At 44.5% G+C, this 13,595-nt stretch overlaps 1 protein-coding gene across 2 annotated transcripts in view; it reads left to right on the top strand.

Annotated features, from left to right (window-relative positions):
* Positions 1–13,595, top strand: part of LRIG1 (leucine rich repeats and immunoglobulin like domains 1) — a 100,437-nt gene that overhangs the window by 58,641 nt on the left and 28,201 nt on the right. For both annotated transcript variants that reach the window (XM_026109742.2, XM_064519174.1), the window contains exons 4-7: positions 7,065–7,202; positions 8,273–8,416; positions 10,699–10,842; positions 11,866–12,003. In XM_026109742.2, coding sequence (XP_025965527.2) covers positions 7,065–7,202; positions 8,273–8,416; positions 10,699–10,842; positions 11,866–12,003 — 564 coding nt within the window. The remainder of the gene's footprint in view (positions 1–7,064; positions 7,203–8,272; positions 8,417–10,698; positions 10,843–11,865; positions 12,004–13,595) is intronic.

Below are 13,595 nucleotides of genomic sequence, written 5' to 3'. Positions count from 1 at the left end.
TTCATCACTTCTATCAGTGAAGCTAACAGCATAAAGTCTTCTCTTAACAAGAATCAGAAAGTTTACATAAATGTTGCTAGTGCAGAAATATTTGAAGAGTATATCTCTGTCTGGATTGCCTTTTTGGTTGTCACAGTACAAAGGCTTTGCTTCATGCAGACAGTACTCAACCCAGTAGTGTACTGAGAGCCCTTGATGAATGTGCATCAGATCTAGACCCTTGGTTATGTCCAGCTGCTCTGAAAGCCAGGTTCCACAGAGAGTGCTTGGCCTCTGCCTAGCTCTAGTCTGTGTGGCTGCCTCGAGTAAAGGCTACGAGAGCATGCCTGGCAGGGAGATAACCCCTGCTCATGTTCAGACACCCAGCGTCCAGGGACGCTCTGAGGCCACGCTTGGCCCGCACCAGAGTCGGGGCTTGCAGCCTCTCAGTGTGCAAGGCAGATGAGCCTGGTCCTGTGGGTGGCCATCGAGTAGCCCTTAATAGACAGTGTATACATAGCCCTTGAGTCACACTAGTCTCACATGAATAGTCCCGTTGACTTCAGTGGAACTATTTGTGTGACTAACAGTTTGCTTGTGGGAATAAGGAGTTCATAACCCAGCCCTGTATAATGTCATTGACTTGCAGGCAGCTGCTTTTCCTAGGTACCAGGGGTGAATGATCAAATCCCATTGCCCCCACTGCTTTCTGTCTCTAGTTGACCGTGACCCTGGACAGGGAGACTTTTTGGGGTGGGAGGAAGGATCTCCCCTCCTTTTTTTTAACCTGCACACGAGGCTGTGTATAGCTGTGAGCAGTTTGCTTTGTGCATGTCCATTCTGAACCACCAACATAGGGAAAGAATGTAAACTGATGAAAGCCCCTTGAAATATATCTGAAATATATCTGTTTTGAAGGTGATGTACAGCAGATGGAGAAACGCCTTTAGACTTCCTGCCGTGTTTCAATTTAGTTGGAATAGCTCTGTCAGCCTGTTCTTGCTTTACACTTGCACACAATGGTTTTAAGTGAAACAGTGTAAAATGGTCCCAGATTTTGTTTGATGCACCTTAGAAAAGCCTTGTTCTGAAGGAGTACTGGGGATGTTCCCAGGCAGAGGATGTAAAACTTTGGAAGTAAGTAGGATGTGTGTAAAACTTGAGCAGGGATTTTTTGTGGCTGACCCTAAAAGGTGGTGGCTGCTTGGCCTGCCACTGCTCTAGCCTTGTCGTGCGTGCAGCCGGCACCTGAACAAACAGAGCCGTATCTGCAGCAGCCCTGGGAATCTGCCAGAATTCCTTAGGGAAGGAGTGATTCAGAGCATCTGAGAAAAGTGGGGGCTGCTTCCATGCATCCTCGCTTCCTGCCCGGAGGATAACCCATGCAGCTTTACTTTGAAAGGAAAGCGGGGCTGTTCCCTTAAGCAAATACAGCATATGTTTGGTAGGATGAAAACGTACGTTCTTCTCATGGTAAAAAATCTTGAGCCTCGGAGATTATCCTGGCTGGGCTGACGTGACAGTGCAAAGAATTGGACAGCTCGTGGGGCTCTCCCAGAGCAACCGGGAAGCATGAGGACTCGTGCTCTTCGGGCGGTTCAGCCTTTAAGGAGAAGGTCTCAGGCATGGAAGCAAAGGAAGTACAGCAGAGGAATTTAGCTGGAATAAAAGTCTTTAGAAGCACAGTATTTTTAATGAGAAAAGGTTAAGACCACGTGAGAAGTTCTGCATTGTTAAAATGTATGGACTTTGTGTCGGAACGGATGTCCAGTTTCTAAAAGCATTCCCTTCTTTCCTTATTTCCATATATTAATAAGAGTCACTTGGGGCACATCATCTGTTATGGATCGTGATAATGCTGTGATCAGAAGGAACAGAAACTTCTTGATTGTTGTCAATGTAAATGCAAACGCAGCTTCCAGATAATTATTTCTCCTTCCTCCTTGTCAGGGAAGTAGATCAGGCATTTCCTTCCACGAGGAAACTATGTGTTTTTTCTGCATTTTATGTATAGTGAGTGATGGGCTAAAATCAGACAGCAGATGTTTCCATCTAAGGGGAAAGTTTAGGAACCTATGTCTTGAATCTTTTTTAGAGTTTCTAGGAGTATCAGTATTAAATCTCTGTATTCTCTGAACTGAGAAGATGGAGAGAACAAGGGCAGGTAATTCCAAGCATTGGTTAGTCACGGTATATATCATCTCTCTCAAGTTACGGTGTCTTTGATCTAGCTTCTGGCCGTGCCCCCTGTGCTTGGCCTGTCTCTGACATCAAACCTTGCATGCCCTTCAGTAGCAAACCCCCATAACTCTTTCTGGCTCTAGCATTTGCTTTCTTTAATGCTTTTCCCTGTTTGGAAGTATTAACCAAACCCTGAACTTTTTAATCTCTCTGTTTCTAGCCTTGTGGTCTCTCTCTTATGCTAATTTTGAAAATGTGCTTGCATATTAATAGAACTCTACCCGAGGTGTGGAGCCTCTGTCTTTTGAAGCTCGATTTTATTTTTGATGCCTATAACAGGTGTTGGTTTAATAGGTTTGCTGTATTAAGGCTTTCTTTTTTTTCTTTATAGCGAGCCAAGCCAGCTCTGTAAACTGACACTACATGAAGGCCAAACATGTGACTTCTCCCTGCCTCTAGCCTCACTTCACACTGAACATTTGCGCCGCAGACTCCCAGCAGCCAAGGCAGCCTTAACTCAGGCTTTGTCTAAACCCGACCGTTTTGCGCTGATTGTATTTAAATCAGTCCAGCCGGAGCCCCGTGTCCATTCCCCTCTGCGAGTCTGCTTACTTTGATTTTCCGCTGTCAGCTTTCTAATGAGCAGCTGCTGAGGGGAGGTAAATGGGCTCCAGCAACAAAGGCGTGTGTTTGCACTGCGCTCTGCATTGATTTCACAGGAGTAGTTTGAAGCCGTGGTTTAAATTAAACTGATTAGTAGTACTCCAAAGGACATGCTTGCTGCAAAGGGGAAGGTGAATTCTTCTCCTATTGAGCTTAGTGGAAAATGTTTCACAGCCTGTTTATCAAATAAACATCCACAAAGACGCTTCGAACTAGGAAACGCACTGGGATTAAAGTGTAACTTTACCTCTAAAATACAAGCCGAGATTCCTGGAAATGCTGCAAGCTTTTGAATTTGCGCCACCTGTTGTTTTCTCGCCACCCCCTTCGGCTCCCTCCCAACGCAGAGCAAACCCAAACAGGCTTTGCTTCACTGGAACGTTCTCCTTGTTTTTCCGTCTCGGAGCAGCCCGGAGGAGCGCGGAGCGCGTGTTTGCTTCCCGACGCGGTCAACGTGGGCTTGGTTCGGTAGAGGGCTGGCCGAGGTGACTCCGAACCTCCCGAAGCGCTGGCGGGCCCGCTCGCGAGGGCTGCAAAGCGCAGAGGCTGCGGTGTCGTGGGGTGTTGATGAAGGAGCGCAGGCCGGTTACATGGCGGTGGCTGAGGGTTGGCTCCCACAGCTCTCGCTTCTCTGCTTGCAGCTGTAGCTAACGCTGAGCTATGGGTGAAGCAGTCCCTGAAGGACTGCAGTTTCTACGCTGCTTGCACTGTTAAAGTAAGGTAGTGCTGATTCTGGTTTGCTTTAGTATGTCAGGCACTAAGCTGTAACAGTTTGGGATGTGCTGTAGCTGCACAGAGGGTGTCTCCAGGAATGAGGCTGGATGCAGAGCTGGGATATAAAACTGCTTTAGCTAGATCCTCCCATATTCATGAGCAAACCCAAATGGACTCAGATGGGCTCCTTAGTCCCTAGGATTTATTTTTCACTAGAGCTGCTTTCACTCCAAATCCTTACAGCCGTCAGTGAACGTAGCCTTGCAGCATCTTAGTCCAGTGTTACATTCCCGTGCAGATGGATAAACCAGAGGTAGAGAGGGGTTAAGAAACTTGCCCAAGGCGGATGAGTCAGTGCCAGAGCTGGGAATAGAAACTAAAAGACTTGGCTCCCACTCTTGGCTCTAATTGCTCAATCTCACATTGAAGCCTTGTCATCTTATACTCTTGAGGTAACGCTGGCTGAAATGAGACAGGGGAATTTGCTTCCAGGGATGTGATACCCGGGGAGGGGGGAGAGGAGAAGACACCTGGAGGCACACTGGTTGTGGAATCGCCAATAACTTGTGCTTTAAAGCCCGATTCAGCCATTTGTACTAAAATTCGATCTGTCACCTTTGAAGCCTGGGAAGATAAGCTAAGGAGCTAGTTGGTAAAAATCCAGCCCTTTTCCAGTGGCCGCTAAAGGAAAGGGATAAAGTCATGATGTCACTTTACTCTGTAAAACAGCCTTATGATTAGATTGGTAACAAAGGGAGACAAGCTGCAAGGATCCGAGTAATAACAGGAAGGGTTAAGTCACATTTCAGCTCTTACTGAAAGGATGAAAAATAAAATGTAATCAAGCTAGTAAAAGGTTTGGAAGATGTTGTATTCCTATCGCATGCTGTGTATAGGAAAAGTCAGCAGGGCTGGTTTTGTTTGAAGTGCAGTGCTTTGAGAGGGTGCAGTGCTTTGCAGCAAACTGTCTGACATTCCCCAGCTGGGACTGGCTGGGGATGGTGTTTGGAGCTGAGAGTTACATTTGGAGTCAGCCCATGTTTGAAAGAGACAGGGAGAGGGAGGGAAAAAAGCCTGTTTTTTTTCCTGTGTGAAATAATGCATCCATCTAATCTGCCAGCTGTAGCACAAGAAAAGCAAGAGGCAAATGGACAGGAGTCACCTGGAAACCGTGAACGCGGCTCAAACAAAATTTCTTTCCTGCTCTTTTTTTCTCGCCTTAAACTCCGTCCTTTGGGAAGGGCTGGGAGATCTGGCAGGCTGGCAGATTGGATATATGTTGAGCAACTAAAGCACAGAAATACTAATACTCCAAAAAAAATAACGTTGGCTTCTGAAGAGCACTTCGCATCCAAACTCACTCTGTGCTCTCGCTCTCGTACAGGCTTAGCTGCCCTGTGCAGGAATTGTCAGGTAATTTATAGATTCTTGATGTTCATTTGTACAAGTCTTCATTTCCTGTTAATTTACAGCCAGATTCATCTCAGCCACAACAGCCTAGATGAGATCAGAGTTGAACTCACAGCCCCTAGTTCAGCAAAGCTCTGGGAAGCATGCTGGGGGTTTGCTTTGCTTAGGCGTACGCCGGGGTACTTTCCTGCATGAGGGTCTTGCACACGCTCGTTTAATGCATTCTATTACTTAGAGGGGGAAACAAAAAGATTGTCAGTAAATTCAGTGAGTTCAAAATTTTCAGATTAAATTTATGCGAAAGAAACTAGTCCTGGGGAAAATAAATCTCTTCCCCCTGCACTTTCGTGTGTTTAATTTATGGAGGTCTCAGAACTCTGGGTATAGGGAGTTTTCCTATATTTTACTCAGACTATTAGCACAAGTTCACTGGAGCTCTGTTCCACTATGTGCCATGAATGTGGAAATACAGTCTTCATTCCCAGCTATAAATGAATATCGGTCATCTGGCTAGTAGCCATATCATTGCCTTTACACTGCTTGTGGTTGCAGAGACCGGTGTGCCTGTAACCATGTGAGGCCCGTGGAATAGCCAGACTACTGAAAGCCCTGCAGCCCACCAGCATTAGTTTTTACACCATGTTAGCAGTGTACTGCTGTAGTGGAGAAAAATCCCAGAGTGGAGAGCAGGTCCCTCCCCACGTGCTATCAGTGCGGTCATTTTGGGAGAGAGGCTTTCTTTGAAAGGAGGTTACTCTGAACGTCGGAACAGTGGGGGAGTCTGGACCAGGCTGGAGAAGACCAGCTCCCAGAGACCCATCAACTTAAGTGCCTCAAATGCAGTTAGGTGAGGTTTTGTTTCAAAGAGCTGATGCTTTCTCAGGAGAGCTGGGGAGTCTTAGTTTGCATTCAAGAGTGCTTTGGCTGGCTGCTTGCTCTTCTGGTTGCACAGTGGGCAGCCAGCAGATTAAGCCACAGTACTTGTCTGAACCCACTCTGCTATCTCTTATTATTCAGCAAGTTCTCAAGTGTCTGGTGAGCGTCTCTATTTGGAGTGCCTCAGTCTCAGCCTTGCCAGTAATATCAATGACTGATCTAAATTCACATCAGGCATGTGCTTTACTTCTTGTGACTAACGCACAATGTGTTTTTTTTTAATTGGTTACCGTTCTCTCTAGTGCTTTCAGCAAGAAAGGAGTCAGAGGAAAGGACTCAGGGGATTTTCAGTTAGACCTCGTTGGGTAAAGATGAGTACTGTAGGTATTTAACTGTTTGACAGCTGCGGAAATCCTGAAACCAGCTTGCAGTGTGTTCTCTAAGGAAAATCATTAGACTGAATCCTTCAGGCTGGTGCTGATAAGGCAGCAAACTCAGGCGGTCGTTACAGGGCCTTGTCCTGCCATCAGTGCTTGGGCAGAGCATTTAGGACTGCAGAGTTGTCTTAATCACGCTGTAGGGCAAAGGTAGCAAAACATGAGGAAACATTTGCAAGAACAAGCCCTCTTACAGTATTTCTGTGTATTACAAATTATTGTAACGTAGTGTGAAGTTGAGAGTTCTCAGAAGGATCTTTGGGAATTAGGGATGTAATGCTCTGTAATTTTTTCTGAGATCCTATTTACTTATCTATTTTCTGCAGAGGGCTTTGAAAATCCTATCTTCTGTGCAGAACATCGGCAGTTTGCTTAAACTATTGATCAGCACTCCTTGCTTGCAGGCTTAAAATCAAGCCCTGCACAGTTCCTGTGCGTAACAGAACTGTTCTGGAAGTACAGGCTTGTAGGAGATCAAGTCCAAATTGCCAAAAGAAAAGCTCATTAACGGAGTCACTAGTTCTGCAGAAGGGAAAATTTGTGTGCCGAACCAAAAAAAAGGGTCAAGAAGCCTGCAAATGTCTGTGACCTCATCTCTCTGGTCATAGGAACAACCCAGGGACTAGAGCGGATACCCTGGGGGCAGGGGGAAGGTGTTCTCCTAGGAGAGCTGTTAAAGAAGTACCGTGAACCTCAATGCGTTAGCTCAGTGGCCAGCCTGTGGGCCTGCTGCAGCCTCAGATAGTCTATTTGGTTTTTTTAAGAAAACTAAATTGTCTCCGTTTCTCCTCCTGCCTGTTTCAGGCATCACAACAGGATCCGCAGCATTGAAGCAAGTCAACTGAAGCCCTACGTTACCCTGGAAACGTTGGACCTGAGTTTCAATGACATCACGGAAATCCGAAACGGCTGCTTTCCGCAGGGACTTCACATAAAGGAGCTGTGAGTTTTTCTTGTTGGGAACAGCTTTTGTTGAGTTACCACAGCAGAGAAAAGGGCCTCAAACCTTATTTAAAGGGAGAAAAGGGAATGAAAATATAAAGTATGGGGTTATTCAGCAGGTTTTTAAATGCAGAGGAGAATTGGAAAATAGCATGTTATCCCCACTGTCTTGGGTTATTTATTGACCTCCATCTTTTCGATTTCTGATATATCTGTAAAGAATGCCGTTTATTATTATTCAAGTTGCATAGGAACCTATACAGTGACAAAGGAAAGGTATAAAGCACCCATTTGGTGTGCGGATGTCTCTGTAGCTGAAAACCTAGACACCAGAAGAATGGTCTGCAGCAAAATTGTAACTCTTCTTCAATGCAAACCCCCCCAGGTTAGCCCACATGCATCTGGAAGAGGGGAGGGGGAATGACTATGTCAGCTTTAAAGTCGTTATTGAACGTTAAGAACAGAAATCTCTCGTTGGTTATTTGGAGACTAAACCAGGGGTTAAGTGAAATAACACTATTCCCATCCAGGTATTTGCCTATACCAGCAAACATAAAATAATCAGTGTTTTAGGTAATTTCTAAAACATGCAGACAAATGATCTGCTTGCATTAAAGTTTGCACCAAAGTTTGTGCTCCTGGTTGTAAGAAGATGCAAGAGAAGTGTGTGTTGGGACTGATGTTTGCCTGTTGTCCTGTAAGAACTGCCTCTGTGGGTAAGATGAGAGTCTGAGTAAGAAAGAGCCCTAGGACAGATGCTGATGGAAAAGTCTAAGAAATGGGGAATCGATAGGGTCATGCTGTGCTGGAATATTCTCCAGCTTCTGGCTTCAACTCCACATTCCCTTGCCGAAGTCAGAGGGTATCAAGGAGCTCTCAGGAAGCCCGCTGCACTTTTTCACATTCCTCACATGACTCTGGGAAAAGCCCTGCACTTTTTGTGCAGCCAAAAATCCAGTTGATTGGAAGCCACCTCTGTAATTTCACCAGCCTGTCTGGAGACCAACCAAACGCTGATAAAGGGAAATTTCTGACAGAACTGTTCATTTTTCTGCTATGATTTATTGCAGCTACCTGGGGAGCAACAGAATCAGCACCCTGGAGCCTGGTGCTTTTGATAGCCTGTCACGGTCCCTGCTAACACTGCGTCTGAGTAAAAACAGGATCACTCAGCTTCCTGTCAAGGCGTTCAGGCTGCCCAGGCTAACACAACTGTGAGTAGAAATGTGCACTTTAATTAAGCTCAGCCACACTTAATGGAGACAAAACATCCCTGAGGATACGCACACCAAATGTCACCCTTCCTTACCCACTATCTACAAAATACAGAATAAGCTGTGTAACAGTCCTGTGCCAGCACCTAATAAAGCAAATTAGTGTCTTGTACCTATTGACTTTTGAGGCTGTTGATCAGGTGGGGAGGGATGGATGGATGCTGCAGGAGACACCAGCGTCTTGTGCACTTGACAGCATAAGGCAAATCCGTTCCCTTGAAAGCTGTCAGTGTTCTGTGGAGCGAGGGAGGTTGGGAAGATGTGAGTGACATGCTCAGCCACCATGTTGTTAGGTTTTCAAGACCACACAGGTATCTTTATGTGGCAATAAAAGTGGAATGACGGAAAGTTGTTAAACTGTGTGGTAATGTTTGGGTAGACAAAACAGCACTCTAGATAAGTTAACACAGACACATCATTATTGTCCTGCCACAGTCCACATGGCAGGAGCTGCATGGGGACCCATCGACATCTGCAGCTATAAATGTGCTTCATGTGTAAATAGTAAGTCTAATGGTTTAACTTTTCCCTTCTGCTTTTTCTGCTGTGAAAACGGGCCCATCCTGAAGCCTGTTGAAGTTAAAGGACTAACCTCTGTCAGGAGATCTATTAACACAAAGTCCACAAATGATGGTGGAAGCCACACCTATAAATGGCAACCTCTTGACAGAGAGACAAATCCTTTGATGTAAGCCAGCTGTGGTTAAGGAATGGGTGTACATTTGTGCTTACATATGTGTAGAATTGCAATCAAATTTGGGATTGAAAGGTGTGACACAAAGGCCCACGTATCTTAAGAATCTGTTGCTTCTCAGTTAGAAGTTACTGTCCCTTAGCTGAGAGCTGAGAGCTTTAATCTACTGTGTTCCTCTGTGTCACTTGCAAAAGTGTAATAAAACGAGGGTCAACGCAACCTGCTTTGGAATACAAACTTCACTGAAATTTGGAGCGATTGGTACTCTCATACCTCCTAAAGAGTCTCACAGCTGGTTGTTGAACTCTGTAAATAAGTTCTAGAGACTTGATGTGTTGTAGAATTTCTTGTGTACAGTTCTTTTTCTGGCAAAATGCAGTTCACTAATAGCTTAAAAAATATAGTAAGGCAAGTCTTCAGGCTTGAAAACATTTTTAATTGCTTACTTTAACTGCACTCAACTTCAGTGCAATTTCAACACTTTCTGTAAGCAGTGAGCTTAAAGTTCCTACAGCTTCCTCATCTTTTCCCAAACTGTTATTAATGTTGTTGTAATATCCACCGTTTTGGTCAACAAAGATGTTGAACTGGAAACTATCCTTAGGTTAGTCTTAATGTGCAAAAGGTGTCCCATTTAAAAGCTCTATCTTCAGCACTAAAGCGTTGTGTTGATGGAGTTTTCTACCAACTATGGAACTGGAATTTCACCTGGCATGCCTGGATCTGGGTCGAGCAGTGCATAATATGTTTGATATGGGTTGGTAAAGTGTGCCATTATGCTGTTCATACCGTTACTCAAAAATAAGGATATTCCAAAGATTTAGGGTTTTCCCCTCCCAGTGTTTCTCAGGAAAAAAAAGCAGGGGAGGGAGGGGGAGAAGAAAAAGATGTTTAATAAAGCAAGTTGGAGATTTTCATTTACGCAAAATACTAAGACTGCTTCATTATTGGAAACAACTTGTTTCACACTTTATTGGTTTCTTATAGGAAAAGAGGTGAAAGTTTTCAAGTGAACTGAAAGCTGTCCTTTCAAATTTAGCCCCAAAATTTGCTTTTTAGCTCAGCGGTCATATGGCACCCATTGTGTCGGAGCACATTTTTACTGGGCTGTTACAGTCCTGTAAAAGCAATGGACTGTAAGGGAAATAATGCTGATGTTTAACTATATTGATTCAAATGGTGCCTCTGCTTGAGAGAGGATGAAGTGTGAAAATTGATGAAAAGGATAAATGGCTTAAAAGAAGTGCGGAGAGAGGAGGGGTGCAGAGGAATTGCTGCACTGTCATTGTTATTTCTTTATAGTCGATGTCTGTCCCAGGGTGAGTTTATTTAAGAGATCACACCCAGCTGACTTCCCTGGCTAGTTCCATGATTGAAAGTTTCCGGTGCGCTTCTGCTTTCTCTTGGGAATGGTTGGCGGAGGAGTTGTTGGCTTTGCTCTCCCCATTGTATGCTGCTGATTTTGTGAGAATGATTTTGTGAGAAGGGACTGGGATTTAATATACTTGTATGGCCTTGGTGATTTTAGGGAGCTAAACCGGAATCGCATCCGCCTGATTGAAGGCCTGACGTTTCAGGGATTGGACAGCTTGGAAGTCCTGAAACTCCAGCGCAACAACATAAGCAAATTGACTGATGGGGCCTTCTGGGGTCTAGCCAAGATGCAAGTTCTGTAAGTTGGGGAGATGGGTTCTTTTCTCTTAAACAGCCAAGACTTTGCTGCTCTCATGTCCTCCTCTGCATTTTAGCAAGAACTCCGTCAGAGACCTGTGGGCACCCAAGGCCAGTTCTTATGCTTCTTTCTATGCCCTGTGCACACAGAACTCTAAAGTGCTACACCAGCTAGTGTGTCTTCTGTTTCATTGACTCACTGTTTCCTAAAGTTCATTGCCCTAACAGGTGTTCACTAAAAAAGTCCTGTTTTTCAAGCTTTGGAGGTATTACTTTGTAAGTTTGGTGATTTGAACATTCAGTAAAATCTCAGTTGGTCTTTAAATAAAAGCTCATCTGTCTCTTGCAGATTTATTTTGACTGATACATGAAAACTATGTATTACAGACCTGATTATTCTGTCTCTTGGGTTACCTAGAAACCAAGCTGGCTTATCTCAGTGGTGTGTTCTTTCCATATGAGAGAGCAAATTGAACAGTCATTCCAGAGAAATGCTTGAAACTTCCAAAGTGATTGGCTTTCAAGTGTGTTTCTAAGTGATCGAGGCAGCATGTTTCTGGAAGCTGGCATTAGCAACTGAGATGCTGTAGCTGATCAAGATATGTGCTTATAACATCCGCAAATGCAAACTCGAATGGGATAGTTTAAGCCTGATGTATTTGCAGTGGAGCATAGCCCTGCAGTCACACCTCATTCTGGGCATTAAGCCCTCAGAATACACCAGCTCAGTAGCTTGTGATTGTGTGACTGTGGCAGAAAGCGTTCTGCCTCTGTACTGGGAGGAGGTGTGGAAGTGGATATGGCAGACAGCCATTTGCTAAGTGAAAACCTTTTTAAACCTTTTGCTTTGATTGTCCTTGAATTTCCCTCCTTTGCTTGCTGCAAGTAATGCCCATGCCTGCGTGTATCCACAGGGGTATGTAGACACGTGTAAGAATGGCTAAAATCCTGACTCTTGCTGGAACTTCTCCAGTGTTTGACCAGTGCTGCTGATCTGTCAATTCCTTCTGATTTTTCTCCACAGCCACCTGGAGTATAACAGCCTGACGGAAGTAAACAGTGGGTCTCTCTATGGCCTTTCATCTCTTTACCAGCTTCACCTCAGTAACAACTCCATATCCCGCATGGCTGGATGGAGCTTCTGTCAGAAGCTGCATGAGCTGTAAGTTGGTTTCCATCATAATTGGTTGGCCAGAATTAGATGCTAATATAGTGCTGGCAGGAAAGGGGAGTAAGGACTTTTCCGCTATCACATGGCCAACAGTAGCCAATGAATCAAGCTGTAGAAGTTCAGGAGATGCAGCCTCTAGTGATGCCCTTGTTATTCATGATGTTATGACCTTCAGGGCACTTGTTTAAAATATGTTTGCCCCAGAAACAAAAACTAGAACCCACTAAAATTATACAGAGCTGAAAGACCTGCAGAGCTTGTGATCTGTGGCTTGCTGACAATTTTTAGCTAGTTAGTTACAAGACATGCACTGCTTGCCATGTAATAATGACTGTACAGCCTGAAGGAAGCTTTGCTTTATCCTCTGTGTTTACAAAGAACAATCACGTTTTTCTACCAGAAGAGATTTGGCCCTTTCGAGGCAGCTCTCCTTGTTTCTCCTGTTTACACTTTACCCTTCCTGTAGGGCTCAGCTGTTGAAAAGTAAATACACTGGCTTCACTCTCCTGAGATTTCCAGCTGTGAATACAGTTTCTTTGATAAATGAAAAAGAGCCTTGCTGTTGAGGATAGCCCCGCAAGGGTGTCTTTTGGGTCTCTGGCACTGCTTAATGCCTTTTTGAAGAGACACACACGGATGGTTGTAGTGCCTACAGAAGTAGCTGTCATTCCCTCAGTAGGACTGTGGACAAATTCACTTTTTTCTTTGGAGAACTTTACACATGTTGTTAGTGGAATGAACTGTAATTCATTCTGCGTGGTGCAGAAAATCTCTTGTTAAACATTGTTAGCAATTCTTCTTTCCACAAAAAGCATAATGGTAAAGCAGCTTCCTGCTTTCAGAGGCCTCACTCTGGACTCTGCATCTGCTTTCTCAGCTGTGAGTCCCTAGTCTTCTGAGGTGTGGATTCAGAGGTAGCTGGACATGACACGTCTTTCTTTAAGTTTATTGGCTATAGGATTGACATGGCTCAGTGGCCAACTGTGATCTTCTGTTGAACCCAAATGATTCATTCAGATGCGGAGTAGGGGGGTTTTTTGGCACAAGAAACATTTTGTCTTCTTTTTTAAGGAAAATACATATATGATTATTTAATTACCTAATTTTTCAAAATGCTCTGAGATTGCCTATGCCTAAACAGCTCCTTTGCTTGGTGGGATGCTGTAGACAGCTACATTTCCCTCATGTGTGAGCCACAAGTGATATTTAACTAGATTAAGGCAATGTACATGCAGAAATTTTCAAGACCAAAAAACAAACAAAAACGAATCAGAATCAGCACTGTGCTCCAAACATGGCCTGCTTAAATCTAAAGCATGAAAAACAGGGAAGTCTACCTTCCTTAGATGTTGAAGTTGGATCCCTGGAATAGCCAAACTTACATCACTGCATCGTGCTGGCAGGAAAGCTCTGGGAGCCTTCTGCAATCCAGGGATCCAGTACCTGATGTCTGTGTTGACTCTGTATTTCAGCCTGAGTTCAGATGGGATGGGCAAGTCCCATCTGCCCTTGCAGAGCTGGCTAACATCAGAACTCTTTTAGGGAGAAGTATGCTTGTCTTTTTTTACCTGACACTATCTCTG

This window comes from Dromaius novaehollandiae, chromosome 12, assembly GCF_036370855.1.
Source record: "Dromaius novaehollandiae isolate bDroNov1 chromosome 12, bDroNov1.hap1, whole genome shotgun sequence".
Classification (NCBI taxonomy): Eukaryota; Metazoa; Chordata; class Aves; order Casuariiformes; family Dromaiidae; genus Dromaius; species Dromaius novaehollandiae.
This window is presented reverse-complemented; position numbering and strand designations above follow the sequence as displayed.